Below are 20996 nucleotides of genomic sequence, written 5' to 3' on the forward strand. Positions count from 1 at the left end.
GCCTCCCTTGGTTAATCTCGTGCAATATCGCGGTATATGTAAACTGAAAGGCGTTTACAGAATGCGTGACAGCGAAATCAGGAGGCAGTTTTGACGTTTCTAAAAACAAAAGGTGCACAATTTAGAAATCTCGTTTTTCCATGCCCATGCGCGCGATAAGTATTGTTAAGTCTAGTTTGTCCCGACCTAGTTTGTAACCGAGTAGCATCTTTGGCTTGATAACAATGCATGATGAGTCTAGAGGGGTTGGGCATTGCGAGTATGTGTTATCGTGGTGCAATGCATAGGTATTTTCAGAGTCCCTGAACACTCATTGATTGGCAGGTGTGTTTGAGAGAAGAACGTTAACGTAAATATGTCCACATATCTCTGTGATAGATATATGAACATGGCATTATATATCCAGGGTGGACTAGTGCTACCTCGGTCCAATTTACGGCGTTCAAACAGTGACCAGTTTAGCGGGTCAAGATTGCACATATTAACACAGCATCTCAGGCCAAAATACAGTTAACAATAACTGAGCTTAAGAACATTAAACAGTTCTCCTTGCTTGTAGCTGTAAGTGCATACTCTATGGTTTATATGTGTACTGTTCACACATGCCTCAGGTTACTATTCGTTCATGATGTTAAATTTCATGGTGATCAGATATACATAGAAGTTATCAGCCAAGTCATTAGTTGTCTTTTTTGTGTTTTAATAACCCATTAGTATATTTGTTCTCTTATACATATGGTCTTCATACTCCCCATGTAATGTTAGCTACTTTTGTACATACAGTTTCTTTTCCAACCAGTACAATGACTTGTTTTACACATGGTCTCATTTCTGCAAGTACATTGGTTTGTTTTATACATGGTCCCACTTCTACAGGAGGATGGCTAGCTTTACACACATCTAGCTTTATACATGATCCCTCTTCAACAAAAGGATGGTTAGCTTTGTACATGATCCCTCTTATACATGACGATGGTTAACTTTGTACATGATCCCTCTTCTACAAGAGGACGGTTAGCTTTGTACATGGGCCCTCTTCTACAAGAGGATGGCTAGCTTTGTACTCAGAACACAGTTTACCAAGTCTTGAAAGTAGACATATGCTCATACCTTTTGAACTTTTTGTCTTGAAAAGGTTTGTACTTGAACGATTCCGAATGCTATTTAGCGTACAATCTCTTCTGGGTGATGCACATGGTGCACTTTACAACCATGACAACGGTTAGTAAACAGTCACTGAAAATAGTGTTTTTGGCAATATTCAAGGATGTCATCATGTGGAAATATTAGCTAATGATAATCATGTCAAAAGTGTATATACTGCAGGTCAAATAACTGTGTTATATACAGATTTATGTTTGTTGAGAGATCTGTGTCCTGAATATTTTGTAAGTCCCTCTGATCCCTAAGTAGTAGCCGTTGCCTGATTGGTTAAATCTATTTAACCGTCTTGTGTTTGAATGGACGGTCATTGGTTGCTCAAATTTACCTGATGCACCTTTCTACTAGAGTCTGTCAGACTCAGTGGTGGAGTATAACGAAAAACACTGAGACTGTGTTTACTGAGACTGGGATGATGGCTAGCTTTATACATGATCCCTCTTGTACAGGAGGATGGCTAGCTTTATACATGATCCGTCTTCTACAGGAGGATGGCTAGCTCTTTACATGATCCCTCTTCTGCAGGAGGATGGCTAGCTCTTTACATGATCCCTCTTCTACAGGAGGATGGCTAGCATTTTACATGATCCCTCTTGTACAGGAGGATGGCTAGCTTTTTACATGATCCCTCTTCTACAGGAGGATGGCTGGCTTTATACATGATCCGTCTTCTACAGGAGGATGGCTAGCTTTATACATGATCCCTCTTCTACAGGAGGATGGCTAGCTTTATACATGATCCCTCTTGTACAGGAGAATGGCTAGCTTTTTAGATGATTCTTCTACAGGAGGATAGCTAGCTTTATACGTGATCCCTCTTCTACAGGAGGATAGCTCGCTTTATACATGATCCTTCTACAGGAGGATGGCTAGCTCTTTACATGATCCCTCTTCTGCAGGAGGATGGCTAGCTCTTTACATGATCCCTCTTCTACAGGAGGATGGCTAGCTTTATACATGATCCCTCTTGTACAGGAGGATGGCTAGCTTTATACATGATCCGTCTTCTACAGGAGGATGGCTAGCTTTTTACATGATCCCTCTTGTACAGGAGGATGGCTAGCTCTTTACATGATCCCTCTTCTACAGGAGGATAGCTAGCTTTATACATGATCCCTCTTGTACAGGAGGATGGCTAGCTTTATACATGATCCCTCTTCTACAGGAGGATGGCTAGCTTTTTACATGATCCCTCTTGTACAGGAGGATGGCTAGCTTTTTACATGATCCGTCTTGTACAGGAGGATGGCTAGCATTTATACATGATCCGTCTTCTACAGGAGGAGGGCTAGCTTTATACATGATCCCTCTTCTACAGGAGAATGGCTAGCTTTATACCTGGTTTGCTTGCTTTTTTTTTATCTGTGTCAATGCAGTACACTTGCTTTGCCTGATTACTTGTAACTTATGTCCTGTTGTCGAATATTGCAAATATACCGCAATTAGCATTTCAGCTTCACTGCTATGAACAGCTTCTAAAACGTGTTGACAGCTTTTCCTTTTGAACCAGTACCTATTACCTGTGTGCCACAATATGTATTGTATTTTGACCTCACAACATCCCGTCTAGTACTCAGGATTCACTTCATTTATGAGCGTAATATTGAACTGAATTATGAAGCCAGTTCAGTGTCAGTTGATGACCCTTTGTTGTCAGTTTTGGTTTATTGATATTGAATGTTATATTTTTCAGACTGTTTGAGTATCAACCAGGCAAGATAAAAAACATTCCATGGCATCATCTAAAAGTGTCAACTCGGAAGTGATTGCTGATGTTGAAAGTGTTGAGGATCAGCTTAAATCTGTCAGTATTAGAGAGTCAGATGAGTCAGGGAATGGTGTCCGAGATGTCCCAGGTAAATCCCAGCTGAATGCTTCAGTGAGACCAGGTAAGGACAGTAGTGATGTTCTGATGTCTGATGTGGTTGATGATGGATCAACCAGTAACTCAGAAACCGCAAGTTTGCATGGACACACAACACCATTGCATGGAACTGAAGAAAATAACTTGGACTTGCATGCAAAGGGAGTTAACCCCATTGGGCGTTCTGGTGATACTAACATTGCTGTTGTAGAATGCAAGGGTAATAACAACATTTGTGTCATGGATGGACCACAGCCTTACATTGTTGCTGAAGAGAAGTTAGATGATCCCTCAACAATATCAACAGCATCTGAAGAGAAAAACGCAGGAGTGGATGTGGAAGAAGGCAGTTGTCAGCAGTCTGAAGACTCAGTGAGAGTGCAGGCTAAGGAGAAGTCTGAGGACAACAGTGTTGTTGATGGGATTATCACTGACATTATCACCACAGACCAAGTCCCAGAGAGTGATGGTGCCACACGAGACAAGTCTGCCCAACTTGACCTTCAGTCGTCAGGAGAAACATGCTCAGGCAAGGACAATGTCATCAAGGTTGATATCACTTCTTCAGTGGAGCCATTGCCCGCTGATGTTGGACATGGTGCAAAACTAGAAGAATCATTTGGTGCTGAGTCTGTGTGTGGTGAGGGTGAAGACAAGTCCAGTAAAAGTGATAAAGAAGGTGCTGAATCTGCATATGATGAGGATCAAGTCAAGTCCAGTACAAGGGATGAAGAAAGTGCTGAATCTGCATGTGATGATGGTCAAGTCAAGTCCAGTGCAAGGGATGAAGAAAGTGCTGAATCTGCATATGATGAGGATCAAGTCAAGTCCAGTACAAGGGATGAAGAAAGTGCTGAATCTGCATATGATGATGGTCAAGTCAAGTCCAGTACAAGGGATGAAGAAAGTGCTGAATCTGCATGTGATGATGGTCAAGTCAAGTCCAGTGCAAGGGATGAAGAAAGTGCTGAATCTGTGTGTGATGAGGGTCAAGTCAAGTCCAGTACAAGGGATGAAGAAAGTGCTGAATCTGTGTGTGATGAGGGTCAAGTCAAGTCCAGTACAAGGGATGAAGAAAGTGCTGAATCTGCATGTGATGAGGATCAAGTTAAGTCCAGTACAAGGGATGCAGAGGGCAGGAAATTGAAAGGAGATATATCAGCCATGACTGGGACTGAAATGAAATCTGAATCTGAAAATCAGAGTATTTCTGACAGCCAGCAGTCAGTCAGTGTTCCTGACACAGGGGAAGTCAGCGGCTCCTGTGACACCATGACTGATGGCACAAGAATTATTCCTGATGCAGAGGACACTACCAAAGAACATTTGAAAGATAACACAACTGAACTGAAACAAACCAAGTCCTTCAATGATGACCAAATAAACAGAATAGAATCTACAAAACCAATTCAGAGTGGAATACTAGAACAGTTTACATCAGAAATGTTAAGTGAAGACAGCCATAGTGCTTATGGAGAAGGTGAATTGGAAGGAGCTTCTGCATGTGCCAATAGTGGAGATGCCAGACAAAAGTCTGTAAGTGATGTCAGATCTGTTTCACCTGGGAAATCTGTCAGGAAAAGGCTTGGTAGAGGGTCAAGGAACCCTCCAGGAATGGGCTACAGTAGTTTGTTGAGGAAAGCCGCAGAGAAAGGTGGAGACTGGAAAGTGGGAGGTGAGGTGGAGGAACAGGGAGTGGAGGAGAATACAGCTGGAATTACTCGACAAGAAAAAAAGAACAGAAGGAAGAAAAGGCGACAGAACAAAGATTTCCCTCTGATCGACGTAGCTGATGAGGAGCTTGTGGAACAGCTTCAGGACTTTGATGATGGGAGTGTAGATGAGGACCCAGGAGACATGCGGCAGCGGAGTGGCAGGACAAAGAGGGACAAGAAACAATTCAACAGACAAGACCGACAAGAGAGAAGAAGAGAGGAAGACATACTTGTAGAACAAGCAATGACATATTTTAAAAATGAATGGGATGATGTTAACAATTCAAGGAGTGTCTATTATGACATCACTGGAATGCCAGGCCAGTTTATGGATGATGTTGATGATGATGATGACGATGATGATAATGATAAGGGAAACAGACTGAGAAACAAAAGAAGGAGCAGAGGTCGTGGAAGAGGTCAAATTTATGATGAGGGTAGCAGGAGAGGAGGAAGGGGAAGGGGGCGGGCAAGGGAATTCAGGAGGACAAGGAACGATACATCTGATTCCTCCAGTCATAGTGGACAAAAACCAGAAGCATATTCCACACAAGATATCAGAAGATCTCATTCATCAGTGTCAGAGTCCTCCAATCAGAGTTTGCGTGTCCTTGAAGGTGGTGGGTCATTTGAAAATGTACCGGACAAGGGGTACATAAATCTGACAATAACTGCCTCAGGAGATGGGACAAGGCGGGTGGAAACAGACTGCTACAGTAGTTTCGTGAACAGTAAAGGTTCAGGTGGTAGGAGACAGGACAAGAAGAAGAAAATGATCAAGAAAGGCAGTTATGCAAACCAGACAAGAGATGATGAAAGATTTCAGGATGTAGATGACAAAGATGCTCAGTACAGAGGATATCCTGAAGGTCAGGTCATGGAGGGACATTTGGAAGAAGTTCCTTTGAAGAAGAAAGACAAAAGGAAGAAGAAGAAGAAAAAAGATAGTGGTGGTGAAAGGGAAAGTAATTATTTGTATGCAAAGGACAGTTCACGATTTGTAGAAGGAGGCTTGTTTGATCAGAATCAGGAATATGACCAAGATGCTACATGCCATGATTCTCAAGAACTGAAACCATCCAGAAATCAAAAGAAAAAACAAAGGTATCAGAGACAGTTAGAGGGCAGAAGTAAAGCAGGTGAGGACTATGGCTATTCGGGCAGTTTCCATGAGTATGGAGAACCCATGGACGACCCTAAAGGTCAGATTGCTGCCCAGCAGTTGCCACAGAAAGTAAAGAGACCCCACATTGAGGAGAGCGACAGAGGGCTGCCTGGTGAGTCCAAATGGAGAAACACTCTGATTCCTGATAAGAACTAAGGGAACTAAGTGATCCTTTAGTTCTGAATGCTGTGTATCTAGCAATGATATCCATAAAAACATCTCATATTTCACTGTTCATATCTTATGCAGGGATGGTTAGATGGAAATATTGTTGAGAGGATATTTTATGATTGCCAAATGAAATCAGAATATGAATAACATCCTACAGAAATTATTGTAATGAAATAAAAATCTCAAGTGTGACATTTCCATGTGGATTACATGACCTGTAATGGCAATGATGGGTGGTGTACCACAGTCCAGTGGCTCACCTAACTGTACTGCCAATGTTGAGCTTGTTGACAGACATACATGGCTAACTCGTATTAATGATAATTATTTTTTGTTGGTTTTCTTGGTTAACTAACGTGTTATGCTTGGTTATTGCTGTTTAAGTTGCTTTTAGTTTTGATCTCAGTACTGTCATGTTTAACAAGTTGTGCTACCCATCAAAAGTTTAGACTCACTTTAAACACTTACCATATGTATGGTGTATGTATGGTTATACTGAGGATGCTTATCCACTGACTTGACGGAATCAGCTACAAACCTTGCGCGGATGACCTGAATGAGGATCATGCATCAGATTTGCTGTAAAGCAGGTGCAAATATTGTGCATGTCAAGAGCTATGTACTTCTTTTAGAATTTGCCAAGTTTCACTATTTATTGAACTCATGACAATGATCTTTTCAACACTACAGATTTGTTTTACAAAACATCTGTGAGCAGTGAATTAAAATAGTGTGAAATATTTTGGCAAATCCACTTTAGAACAGTTCACTGAAGAAGTGGCTTCATTTACACCAGTGAGTCTATACTTCTAATGGGTGGTATATCTATTTTAACAAGTTATTGGATATGTGTAGGTTGTCACATATCAAAGTGCCATCAATTGACAAATTTGGTTGCTTTACATGGGGAATAGTACAACATTGATCATCACATATCAGCATGTGCCCCAGAGAGTGAGCTCATCACTTGTCAACATGTGCCCCGGTGATCATTACTTGTCAACATGTGCCCCAGTGATCATCACATGTCAGCACATGCCACAGTCATCATCACATGTCAATTTGTGCTCCTGAGATCATCACATGTCAACACATGCCACAGTCATCATCACATGTCAATTTGTGCTCCGAGATCATCACATGTCAACACATGCTCCAGGCATCATCACATGTCAATTTGTGCTCCGAGGTCATCACATGTCAACACATTCCCCAGTCATCGTCATATGTCAACATGTGCCCCTGTGATCATCACATGTGAATTTGTGCCCCTGTGATCATCACATCAACATGTACCCCTGAGATCATCACATTAGACATACCTCTGGGATGAAAGGACATGTGATACCTTGACACTTTTCAATAATTTACAAGTCAACATAATTTGTTTTGGAAATATAGCTATAACACGAGACCTGGGTATGGATCCATCACACCACAACATTGAAAGTGATATGAGGTTTCTGTAGAACAGATACAAACCAAGATAACACCAATGCATTGACTGAATTACCATTGCTGGCTTCCAGCAACAACATACCCACCCATACCTCTCTTTGGGTAATAGGTGCATAGGACTAATCACTAGCTAGATACTTTAAGACAACAGTAAAAGGTCAGTCTTGGAATGGAATTGCTTACATTTTAGATAGTCAGAAAATGTGACTCCCCTTATTGTGGTTTTGTTTTGTTGAAAATCTGATCTGTTTATTATTGCTGTGAGTGCTGAATGTAATGGAAGAGATTCCTTTCTTCTACTAACTTATGCTACCATGTTGACCCAAGTTCTAAATATGCCTTATTTGTTCCCTTAATTTGCAAATTTAAAAGTGTATTGATATATGCATTGGATTGGCTAAGACCTCTCATCATTTCATGATAATTTTTCAGACCAAAGTTTTATCAGACTGTGTTTAATTAAATTCTTATGATAACAGATGTATTTTTGATATTAATGAATGATGGTTATCAGTGTCTCAAGCCTGAAATGTTTACCTTGTAGATTTGGACAGAGGGGTAGCACCACCACCACAGGGAAGATCTCACCAGGGGCCAGCTAATACAAGAGGGGGCTCAAGGGGAAGGGGTGGAGATAGCAGGAGGGGGAGGAGAGGCAGCAGGAATGACAGTGGGAGCTATGAACATAGACATTATTCTGGAGATGGATCTTCACAGGGGAGGAATGATAGATATGAACCAAGTCACCGTAGCATGTCCCCAAGGTCAAATCAAGGGCATCATGGTCAGGGCAATGAATTTTCTGGTCAACACTTCCAAGGGAAAGATTATCATAGTCAGCAATATCAAGGTCACAGCCGAAGAGGTCAAGCTAGAAGGAGGAACCACGGTAATTCCCATGCTAGCGCAATGACAGGACACACTCCAAGTTCTAGAATGGGTCAGAATGTTCAGCAGTTGGACAATGAAAATCAAGACAACAGGAATAGGTCGCATCTTGGTCAAGGTCAAAATAGAACTGGGACTTCAGTTGAAGGTCAGCAGACAAGTGAGGTTCGTCAAGGACAGAAGGACAGGAGAAAATGGACCAAAAAAACAAAGCAGGTAAGTAATTTTTTATTTGCAAAGTGTCTCCAGAAATATTATTCCAAATGACATTGACAGTACATGTGGATTCCACATTGTATATTTCAGGCCAAGTTTGAACCCCACTTGTCAAAGGAAGAAGTAGCTGATGGCCTTAAAAGAGGGACCTTGATTGAGGTATGCAACACCTTAAGAGCTTTGCTCATAACACTTGTTCGTTTTGTTTACAGCTCTTATCGTGATCATGAGTTCATACACATTTTAGGATCATCAATCATTTGTCTTGCTTTATGCAAGAAGTGTCTGAATGAAGTTTTGTAAGGCTTTTCTGTATACATTCTTGTGGGCCGGTGCTTGTGGACTGGTTCTTGTAGGCCCTTGCCAGGGGGCTGGTTCCTGTGGGCCTTTGCCTGTGGATTGGTACTTGTAGACTGTTACTTTGGGACTGGTGCTTGTTGGCCTGGTCCGTGTGGGCTGGTACTTGTAGACTGTTGCCTGTGGGCTGGTGCCTGTTGGCCTGGTGCTTGTGGGCTGGTACTTGTAGGCCGTTGCCTGTGGGCTGGTGCCTGTTGGCCTGGTGCTTGTGGGCTGGTACTTGTAGGCCGTTGCCTGTGGGCTGGTGCCTGTTGGCCTGGTGCTAGATGGTTGGTGCTTGTTAACCTGGTGCTTATAGTCTGATGATTGTGAACTGGTGCTTGTAGTCTGGTGCTTGTAGGCTGGTGCTTGTAGGCTGGTGCTTGTAGACTGTTGCCTGTAGGCTGGTGCTTATTGGCCTGGTGCTTATTGGCCTGGTGCTTGTAGGTTGGTGCTTGTTAACCTGGTGCTTATAGTCTGATGATTGTGAACTGGTGCTTGTAGCCTGGTGCTTGTAGGCTGGTGCTTGTAGGCTGGTGCTTGTAGGCTGGTGCTTGTAGACTGTTGCTTGTAGACTGTTGCCTGTAGGCTGGTGCTTATTGGCCTGGTGCTTGTAGGTTGGTGCTTGTTAACCTGGTGCTTACAGTCTGATGATTGTGAACTGGTGCTTGTAGGCTGGTGCTTGTAGGCTGTTGCCTGTAGGCTGGTGCTTGTAGACTGTTGCTTGTAGACTGTTGCCTGTAGGCTGGTGCTTATTGGCCTGGTGCTTGTAGGTTGGTGCTTGTGGTAGTAAGGGATGAGTGAGAGGCATATGTGCGTATATTCAGCTGTGATTTAGTGTAACAATTCACATTAAGGAAGTCAAACCAAAAATGTTTAAAAACTATTCATTGAAATGAACTTCACTGAGGTGATAATTGTTACATATTCTGCAGCAAAATCAATTTAAGACATATAGAATTAAGCTTCCCAAATTTTAGGAGGTAATGATGGGTGATCCCGTTCTGTTATTGAGTACAATACTGTTTGACCAACCTGCAGATAGCCATGAAAACACTAAGTCAACCCAGTACACATAGGAACAAGTCGTCCATAGAGATCTGTAATATCCTTTCAGTTCCTGGATGTCCATTTACCCCCTTATTGTTTGTATGCATTATCACTGTCTTCACTCTGATGCCATACAATAATGTGTGCCATGCCATTTAAAGGAGTGAGGAAAACCGTGTTCACATGTATCCATATAGCACAAATCTGTGGCATGTCTTTAGTATCAGTATATAAGGTCTATTTCCCTCCCTTCTTGCTATATGCACAATGGACATCACCTCATTAAAGTCTTTTGTTTAATAAACTCTGTTTCAGGGGCCGATCAGAGTAAACCAGAAAAATTTTTCCGAAGCCTATGTTCCACTGCCTGTAAGTAACTTGAACAACCTCATGGCCACCAAATGTCAATAGATGATGAACAATATACAGAGACAATTTTTTTGTGGATGTTTCCGTAAATAAATAACAACAACATGTAACATGAACTAACTGTGGTTGTGTCTCTATGCTAAACATCAACATGTCACTGCATCCATCTGTGGATGTGTCATGATTATATACAGCTACAATATGTAGCAACAATGTGTATATGTGCCCTAATAATAAACAGCTACAACATGTATAAAGAACTAGGAAATTACAACCGACTGTATGTTCTCTGGCAGGATGGAACAGCTGATATCTATATCTCTGGTTTGCACAATCGGAATCGAGCCCTGAATGGCGACATCGTGGCTGTGCAGCTTCTGGATAAACAAGAGTGGAAGGTGAAGTTTGTTGTTTAGTATGAAGATGCCTTTCAATCTAATTATGCATTTGCCTCATTAGGCATCCCACACTTGGTGGTACAGACTGCTATTCACAGATCACCATAAAAAGACATCAATGTGACAAGAAATAATCTGAGATTGGGTACATGTCACAAATCAGACAATGGTAGGAGAAGCATGCTGGTGTAAAGTAGCTGTGTACAGTAAATTATGAAATAACCAACTCCAAATGAACACTAATTGTACTCTGTTACAACAGTGGTGCATTGTATAATACATTTAAGCTACAATATACAGCAAGTGGAAAAGACAAAAATCTCCACTTAGGTATTTCTTTCAGTTTGCTTTAAACTGTTTGTTCATAAGAGACTGTTCATAATCTATGGCTAGGGGAGAGAGAGTTATGATGATTTTAAATGGACAGGTATGTACAGTGTGAATGCCCACCCCCCACCCCCAGCCAAACTCCCCAAAATACTAAAACTACAAACAAGAAAGCACCTCAATTATGTATAAAGTAAGTGACCCCCAACCCCCAACTTGTGAAGAAAAATTGCTGACACCTACCCCTAGTGCATGTTTATAAAATTGATGATTCTCTCCCTACCTCTCCCGAACAAAATGGGTCTAAATCCCCTTAAAATCATCATCATCAACAGCCCCCTAAATGTATTTTACTGTTTGTTGAATTTTGACTGCACCCATTTACATGAGAGCCCATTTCATTTGTAAGTGGTGTTGTTAGCATATGTTCAAATGCTGGACTTTGAACTTGTGTCATTCTGTATACATTGAAGGTTTATGTAGATGACCTTCAGAGCATGGAGGCCAAGGTGAAGCCACATCAGGGTCAGGGGGAAGGTGATGTGACAGGAGGTGATGACAGTGATTCAGGTCCTGATGTTATTGTGGAAGAAGTTGTTCAAACCAACAAAGGTTTGTGAAGACATTCAGTAACGTCATGATGTAGGAGCTGGGCATTGTTTAGGCTTTTTCAACTGTATGCAAGTGCAGTGATGAGGAGGGCATTGTAATGGACATGTGATGATGTGCTTACGTTTCATTTCAAATGTTTCACTTTGTTCTTGATACTGATATTTGAGTTTTCTGCCTGTAAATTATCTGGCATTTACGTATGTGTGACCACTGCCTGAAAGTGATGTCACTGAACCATAACTGCTCGTATCTATGTCACTAATATTTCTTGATGTTAATCTAGGTATCTCATGGGTTAGTTCAACTTCTTAATGTGTAAGCCTTACTGTTATTTTTAGTGACTTATGTAAAAGCTCTGATTACTTTGTGCTGAGCACCAGGGAGTCCAGAGTAACAGGAGAACCATGTGTTGGTGGGGAATCTCTACTGCGTTCACCCTTCTAACAACTCGAATCATTCACCATGCATATGGACATATTGACAGGAGCCAAAGACAGTAATAACCGCAAGAAGAAGGATTCTACTCCACGTAAGACGTATACATCACTGAAAGAAGTGATGACCCAGGGAAGCCCTGTGGCTAAGGCCCTGATGGGTGGTGCAGGGGACCAGGGGGATGCTGTTGACAGAGACAAGTTGCTTCAGAAAACAGGGAAGGTGAGAGTTTTGAATTTGTTATCTTGTTCACTTATAGATAATAGGGCATACTATTGTGTGGATTTGAGAATTAAGTGATTTTTCTCTTTGGAAAGTGAGTCATAATGAGGGTTCACTTGAAAAAACTGGTCATGGCAGTGGTAGTTTATTGTTGTTTGACTGTATACTTTTTTACAATATCATACACAGTTCATTTGTGTAGTTTTTTATTCAGATTTTTGGCAAATATTGATTAGTATTTGCATTTTTCTTTTACAAAAAGCCTGTTTGTAATCTGATTGCACCAAGTATGATTGGAAAAGATGAGACCATGCAAGTGACCATAACCCATAAACAACATTGAAATGCTTTGAGTAAAGGAAACCACCTTGGAAATTTAAGCCTTCTGTTTACTATGGAGCTGATGAAAATATGTGGCACTGTTTCATTGTAACCACATCTAAGGTATATGTATATGAAAAATGAAGACTTAAAATGCAAGACAATGTGACAAAAAGAATATGTCACTTTGTCACCCTTTGAATGGATCTCGTACACTGCATCCAGATGATAACGGCTTGTTTCACACCAAATTTTGAAAAAGCAGTATTGTGTCATATCGTGACCTCAGTATTGTGTCATGTTGTGACCTCAGTATTGTGTCATGTCGTAACCTCAGTATTGTGATACATAGGTTATACTGAAGCACTTTTATCATTCTATTCCAAATGTACTGATGTGTTTCCAGGTCGTGGCTGTTATTGAGGCTAAGCATTCTCGTGTGTGTAGTGGCCATATCAAAGTGATGCAGGACCGGAACAGGGAGGTGGCACTCTTCTCACCTTCAGACTCCAGGGTACCACGCATACAGGTGCCCATGTCAGATTGTCCCAAAGGTAAGGGTTTCATTTGTCTGTCTTCGAGTCTTTTTCTCAGAAACTACATAAGTTGCATGAATAAAATATATCCCATAACATAAGTTGTTTCCATCATTACTTCCATTGCTATACATTTCTTGGGCATGCTCAGTGATAGAGTAGCAGTGTTTGCGTTTGTTCAGAAACCTGCGCTTTTCACACAAAAAACACTGCAAACTGGACTAGTGTATAAATGGAGAGATATATTCTCAAAAACTGTTGAAGTTTCATGAAGTCACTAATGTTGATTGTAAACTGTAGCAATAAACAGTCTTAGTTAACTTAGCCTCAGTATTATTCGTTACACTCCTCTACTGTGTCTAACAAAACCTAGTAGGAGGTCTTATCTGGTAACCTTTGAGATTGACCAATCAGAACACATCCAAATCGTGAAAGTAGATATTCACACAAACCTTTTGAACTTAAACCTAAAAACTATTTGTACCCGAACAATTCTGCATGTTGTTTTCCATTCAGTCCCTTCCGGGTGATACACATGGAGCATGTTACAACACTGTCCTCAGTGAGTAAACAGTCGCTGAAAGGATGTCAACTCATGGAAATATTGGCTTATGGTAACCATGTCATCAGAAAGCCCTAAAGTGTACATGCTGTGGTCAAATATTTGTGTTTTATTTGGATTTTTGTTTGTTGAGAGATTAGTGTCATGTCACAGTACCAGTGACTGGGGAAAGTCCTGCCAAACCCTGAACAGTAGCTGTTGTCCAGTTGGTTGAATCTGTTTGGCCGTTTCATGTTTGATTGGACAGGCATAGTTCACTCAAAGGCAGACTGGGGGAATAAATGATTTTTTTTCCAGGTGAAAGGCATTTTGTGTATGTGCTTTTGGGTGATTGTCAGTGTGTTCAGTATGGGTAGTTGCATACATGTTCAGTATGGGTGATTGTTGATGTCTTTAGTATGGGTGATTGTTGATGTGTTTAGTATGGGTCATTGTTAATGTGTTTAGTATGGGTGATTGAAGACATGTTGGGTATTGGTGATTGTTGACATGTTTAGTAAGAGTGATTGTTAACATGTTGAGACAGTGTGAGTGATTGTCAACGTTCAGTATGGGTCATTGTTAATGTGTTCAGTATGGATGATTATTGATATGTTCAATATGGGTTGTTAACCTGTTCAGTATGAGTGATTGTTGACTTGTTCAGTATGAGTGATTGTTAACGTGTTCAGTATGAATGATTATTGACATGTTCTGTATGGGTAATTGTTGACGTGTTCAGTGTGGGTGATTGTTGACGTGTTCAGTGTGGGTGATTGTTGACGTGTTCAGTGTGGGTGATTGTTGACGTGTACAGTGTAGGTGATTGTTAATGTGTCCAGTATGTGTGATTACTGACGTGTACAGTGTAGGTGACTGTTAATGTGTCCAGTATGTGTGATTACTGAAGTGTACAGTGTAGGTGACTGTTAATGTGTCCAGTATGTGTGATTACTGAAGTGTACAGTGTAGGTGACTGTTAATGTGTCCAGTATGTGTGATTACTGAAGTGTACAGTGTAGGTGATTGTTAATGTGTCCAGTATGTGTGATTACTGAAGTGTACAGTGTAGGTGATTGTTAATGTGTCCAGTATGTGTGATTACTGAAGTGTACAGTGTAGGTGACTGTTAATGTGTCCAGTATGTGTGATTACTGAAGTGTACAGTGTAGGTGACTGTTAATGTGTCCAGTATGTGTGATTACTGAAGTGTACAGTGTAGGTGACTGTTAATGTGTCCAGTATGTGTGATTACTGAAGTGTACAGTGTAGGTGACTGTTAATGTGTCCAGTATGTGTGATTACTGAAGTGTACAGTGTAGGTGACTGTTAATGTGTCCAGTATGTGTGATTACTGAAGTGTACAGTGTAGGTGATTGTTAATGTGTCCAGTATGTGTGATTACTGACGTGTACAGTGTAGGTGATTGTTAATGTGTCCAGTATGTGTGATTACTGAAGTGTACAGTGTAGGTGATTGTTAATGTGTCCAGTATGTGTGATTACTGACGTGTACAGTGTAGGTGATTGTTAATGTGTCCAGTATGTGTGATTACTGACGTGTACAGTGTAGGTGATTGTTAATGTGTCCAGTATGTGTGATTACTGAAGTGTACAGTGTAGGTGATTGTTAATGTGTCCAGTATGTGTGATTACTGAAGTGTACAGTGTAGGTGATTGTTAATGTGTTTAGTATGTGTGATTACTGAAGTGTACAGTGTAGGTGATTGTTGATCTGTTTAGTATGTGTTATTGTTGTTCTGTATGGGTAATTGTTGATGTGTTTAGTATGGGTGATTGTTCATGTGTTCTGTTGATGTGATTGTTGGTGTGTTCAGTGTAGGTGATTGCAGACATGTTCAGTATGGTACTGGTTGAGCAGTGTTTCATGAGGCATGAGTAACAGTTTGTGGTAACTGAAGGTAAACATGGTCCTTTTGCATCTATGTTCACTGTCATCTTGAGTTCAGTGTGAGGATATGCAAGGTCAAACTATATCTGCTATCTTTTGTACAGATTTTTATGAGCGTCCTGATGACCACGCCAAGACGCTATTCATAGCAAGAATCACAGAGTGGGACAACCCCATGTTTGCCAAGGGGTAAGCGTACATCACTGAATTAGTGTGTAGAGCAGAACCTGCATCGTGAACTTTACAAAGTACCATCAAGATGAGAGAAGGTGGTGATAACATATATTACATGATACAATATCAACACACCTGGTGTGCTGATCTGGGCTGAAGTATTTCCATGGCATTTATGCTGCAGTATGCGATCTGGTGTTGCTCAGCAATAGGTAGGGGTGGATACAGTGTTTTGAGAAAGGGATGTGCACAGTTCATTTTCATCTGTTATCATGAGCGTTTCCATGGTTATTAAATAACATTTCAGGACAGAAGTGGGGTGTGCACCCGTGCACCCTGTTTCTGGGCCTGCCTATGAATGGGTGATGCATGGCAGCGAGACCTGTTGTCCTCAATTAGAAACCAAAACAGCTTTCACTTGAAACAATTTCAAATGATCGTCAGAGTTTGTTAGAAACATTTACATGCTTGCCATCTTGCATCAGTGTTCTGCTTGTTCTAGTCACCTGTCTAGGAGCCTAGGAGAAGCAGGCCAGATTGAACCAGAGACGGAGGCCATACTTCTTGAACATAATGTGGAGTCAGATGACTTTCCAGAAGAGGTTTGTATACTGGATTTAGTTGTCACACAGTAAGTTCTGAAAACTATCCCCACACCAAACAAAAGACAGGGTTGGTGGGCATGCCCAGTGGTTAAAGCCGGGCAGGTCATGCAAGATTATTAAGCTTATGTCGTGGTATGCTAATGCTTATTAAGATGTCGTGGTAGCCTGGTTGTTAAAGCATTTGCTCATCATGCTGTAAGGCTAGGTTCAGTTCCCCACACAGATACCATGTATTGAAGTTCAATTTCAGACATCTACTCTTTTAAAGTCATCTTATTTTCTTACATATAAGTTGCTGTAAGCATGCAATATGATCTGAATTAAATCTAATTTTATAAAATAAGAATATTTACAGAGTTTGTTCTTGGAGAAACCATAGAGGACTGTTTTGTCTTGACGTTTTAACTGAATCACATAAATTTTTCTGTAAGTCACTATACTGTGGACATAGGTACCCACTGTAGGTTACAAGTTCGATAAATTGAGCCCTTGTGTACTATCTGGCCTTCTTAGTATACAACATGTAAAAGTGCATCACAGAAATACGGTGACATGATCGACAGTTTACACTCTTCAATATATCATATGTTTTGTTATCCTGACTCATGCTTAATTGCTTATCTCCTCTTCCTGGCAAAGGTAGAGGAACACGTGAAATCCTTTGAAGTTCCCTTCTAAAAGAAGCGGACGTAAAATTCACACTCACCCATGAATTACCTCCCCTCCCGTGCACATGGTCAGCTGATCGGCCATGATACTCACCCTCCCAATTGCCCAACGATGGTGGTTGGAGGCACCTGGGGTCCCAAATAGACAAAGTTTTTCATTCTTTTGGTCTTTCAAACTAAATTTGGCTTATATATATATATATATATATATTATTATTATACAAATTTGTGAATATTGTGTCTTTATTTAACACGTATTTCATCAACTGAGACTTAGTTGATGAAATCGTGTTTTCAGTGCAGATTACAGCTGTCGGCTCTTAATCTACTACGAAGACAGGGGCTCTTGTCCGCCGTGTCATGGAGTGAGAACTTCACAAAGTCTTTGTATCAGGCCCCATGGTCTGCACCTACTGTGTTGATGGAAAGATTGAAGAGGTTGCAAGATTGGTTGCTCAAGATTCAAGGGAAGTCATGATGATCAAATCCATCAACACTTTGACTTAAAGAGACAAATCAGCGTTACATTAGCAAGTCCAAGTTCTCCAGGGTTCAAAGAGCAAGGGATAAGAAATTCAACGCTCGAGGGGAGAAGTCGTCTTCTTCTTTTCGTCGCCTCTATAGAAGAAATAAGTGCCCTCAGACATCAGGAAGATCGTCTAGTGACGGAGGTGGAAATAAACGCTGACGATCAGGTTCGGAATGACTGGAGTCTTCCACCTTCAGATGTTCCTGTACCACGGCTCAAGTGTGTGGACATCTTCAACTCTACTGGCAAAATTGGGGAATCCTCAACGACAACTATGTCATGAATATTCTGCGAGACGGCTACAAGATTCCGCTGGAAGATACACCACCGTTGTCAAAGCTACCAACTCCCATCATCTATGCAGACAATCAGCTAGACAAGTTGACTGATGCTATATCAACACTGTAGCAGAAGAGAGCAGTAGAAGTAATACAGCCACAGAGTCTAAACGCCCAGCTTTTACTCCCCAATCTTCTTAGTACCGAAGAAGAATTCCAGAGAGAAATTCCGACTCATTTACAACATAAAGGGATTCAACAAAAAGTTTCTATGGAAGCCAGAACATTTCAAGATGTTACATCTTCCTCAACTAAGACTCCTCATCCGACCGGCAGACTATCTAGCCAGCATATATCTGACTCAAAAGACACTATTTTTACTTGCCCTGGCTACAGCTGCCCGAATGTAAGAAATTCATGCTCTAGACTTTAATTGAACAAAGTTTGATACAAGTCACCAAGAAACAGCTAATTTAGGTCTACGCTGGGATTTCATAGCAAAGAATCAACTGCCAGGTCAACTGGATAGACAGTTCTGTATACCGACCTTGTCCTCAATCTTGGGACCTCATGATACACAAGATCTATCATTATGTCCAGTCAGAGCATTGAAGATATACATTGCATGTACAAAGTCTAGAAGACAGCGGTTCAATCACCTATTTATCCCTATATCTACTGAGACACCTACGGAAGTATCCCGCAACACTATCTCAGTGTGGATCAGAGGTGTTATACTCAGTGTATAAAGCAGCAGGATTAGACCCTCTGCAAGCCTCTAACCCGCATGAAGTCAGAGCCCTAGCTTCTTCACTAGTTCTACATGGAAATGGATCGCTATCTACTATAATGGAGGGCTGTTTTTGGAAGTCAAACACGGTGTTTGCCACATACAAACACGGTGTTTGAGACGTAGCCATGGAGGACGTCACTGGCACTCATCAGTTTGGGCCACTTGTCGTTGCTCAGCAACTAACAGTTCCCCGATGGCGCTGGCTTCACTCATCTGATATATCATCTGACTTGTGGAAGCCAGATGCTCTGCGGAGTATATTGATGGAAAGTCTTGAACAAATTAGCATGAGTGATTAGGACCCTGTACTTGTTATAAAGATATTTGTACATGAAGAAGGGTGGCAACTAGTCTTGATGGCTATATGTTGACATTTAGTTACATCAGAAACTAGCAGGACGTTAGTTACTTTTGATATCATCATGTGGCAGTCAATGAGGCCTTCTACGGAAGACAAGTTTGACTGGATGTGATCCCCCCAAAAATCTACAATGAATATGAAAAGAATAGGACCAAATTATCGCCGTTACAAGTTCCCGTTAGGGGGGAAATTATTGGACGTAATTTGGAACAGCCAGCAGAATCCAGCGCGGTCTGACACACCGCCATTTCCTTCGGATTCTGTAAAGAATTAAGCATGAGTCAGGATAAGGAAAAATATGTAATTTTCTGAATAAAATTGATATTTTGTACTTATCCTGACTCATGACTAAGGCTGAATTCTCATATTCTCCTGTTGGGCGATTATAGGAAAGAGTGAGTATCATGGCTGACCAGCTGACCATGTGCGTGGGAGGGGAGGTAATTCATGGGTGAGTGTCAATTCTGCTTCTTTTAGAGAGGAACGTCAAAGGATTTCAGGTGATCCACTACCTTTGCCAGGAAGAGGAGATAAGCAATTAAGCATGAGTCAGGATAAGTATGAAACATCAATTTTATTCAGAAAATTACATATTCTATAGGTCTAACAAGTATCAAAAGATTTTGTCCATATTTCTGATGTGTGTAGGGGGCACATACACAGGCTTTCCATGGGGATGCATTTGTTCTTTTTTATTAAATCGCCAAAGACCGAGTTGCTGTGCTGAAAGTATACAAAATTAGGTCGTCAGCACTTGAATTCATTGATCAAGTGATCTGATGGGATAACACATTACACTGAATGAATGGATTTTTTGGTGTTTCTTTAAAAAGATATTTTCTCTCGTTTTTAGAATTATTCTTACCAAGATAAAAAACATACCATGCATTTGTTGTCATTTTGTCGACCATTCTCTTTCAGAAGAAGTCCTCCTAGGAGTACGTATAAGCCATTAAAAATACCACGATGGCTGCAGCAATATTTTTACAGTATAATATTTACAAAACAAAACTTTGTTTCGTCTTTGTGAGACCACCCCTACAGGGCCCCAACAGGGCCCCCTACAGCCAAGAGCAGGTAACTCTAGCAGTCAACCACATACCTCACTTTTCATGCTGCTGTTCTTGAAGAAAGACATGCATGGTCCATCTTGAAGTTTTACTTTGCCCTGCCATAATTATGAGTCAAAAGGAGACACGATCTGTATGTATGGTTCCCTTTCTTCCCGCCTGGGCGCTAGATGGAATTAAGCATATCCTTCCACTTCATGGAAATTTATGCCTAAGTGGACTGCTCCACTTCTGGCACGTAAGGGCAAGGGCAAGGGTAAGAGCAAGGGTAAGAGTAAGGGAAAGGGAAGGCTGCTCCTGCTCAGCAGCCTTTTCAGAGGAAGAGGAAGTCGGCCCCAGTGGGAGACAGTCACCTTGAATCCCTGGATCTTGTCCAAACTCAGGGATGGCCATATGCCACAGTGGAAGTGAAACCTTCTCCTTTCTCCAGGATTCGTTACACTCTGGTGCTGAACTTTTAGGAGAAGGTAGACATTCTCCATGCCGAGGTCCAGTCTTTACTGGATGAGGCAGCTATTGAGGTGATTCCACTGGGCCAGGAAAATCAGGTGTTTTACTCCACTTATTTGCTGGTTACCAAGAAGGGCAGAGGGTTCAGACCCATCCTAAATTGCAAGGGTCTGAACAACTTGATTGAAGTACTGTCTTTCAAGATGGAGACACTGCTGTCAGTGATCTCATCTGTAGAGGCAGGGGATTAGCTTTTGTCCATCAACCTCAGAGATGCATACCTCCTTTGCCGATGCAGCCAACTTTTGAAAATACCTCCGGTTTTCGTTGGACGGGAAGTGTTATCAGTTTCATGTGCTCCCCATCAGCATC

At 41.3% G+C, this 20996-nt stretch overlaps 1 protein-coding gene across 1 annotated transcript in view; it reads left to right on the forward strand.

The window, feature by feature from the left end:
* Positions 1–20996, forward strand: part of LOC137268004 (uncharacterized) — a 42948-nt gene continuing 21952 nt past the window's right edge. The window contains exons 1-11 of the mRNA XM_067802475.1: positions 1–112; positions 2855–6017; positions 8079–8638; positions 8729–8797; positions 10340–10393; positions 10690–10791; positions 11592–11730; positions 12215–12387; positions 13115–13262; positions 15801–15885; positions 16373–16472. Coding sequence (XP_067658576.1) covers positions 2894–6017; positions 8079–8638; positions 8729–8797; positions 10340–10393; positions 10690–10791; positions 11592–11730; positions 12215–12387; positions 13115–13262; positions 15801–15885; positions 16373–16472 — 4554 coding nt within the window. The 5' untranslated portion in view covers positions 1–112; positions 2855–2893. The remainder of the gene's footprint in view (positions 113–2854; positions 6018–8078; positions 8639–8728; positions 8798–10339; positions 10394–10689; positions 10792–11591; positions 11731–12214; positions 12388–13114; positions 13263–15800; positions 15886–16372; positions 16473–20996) is intronic.

Source organism: Haliotis asinina, chromosome 16, assembly GCF_037392515.1.
Source record: "Haliotis asinina isolate JCU_RB_2024 chromosome 16, JCU_Hal_asi_v2, whole genome shotgun sequence".
Classification (NCBI taxonomy): domain Eukaryota; kingdom Metazoa; phylum Mollusca; class Gastropoda; order Lepetellida; family Haliotidae; genus Haliotis; species Haliotis asinina.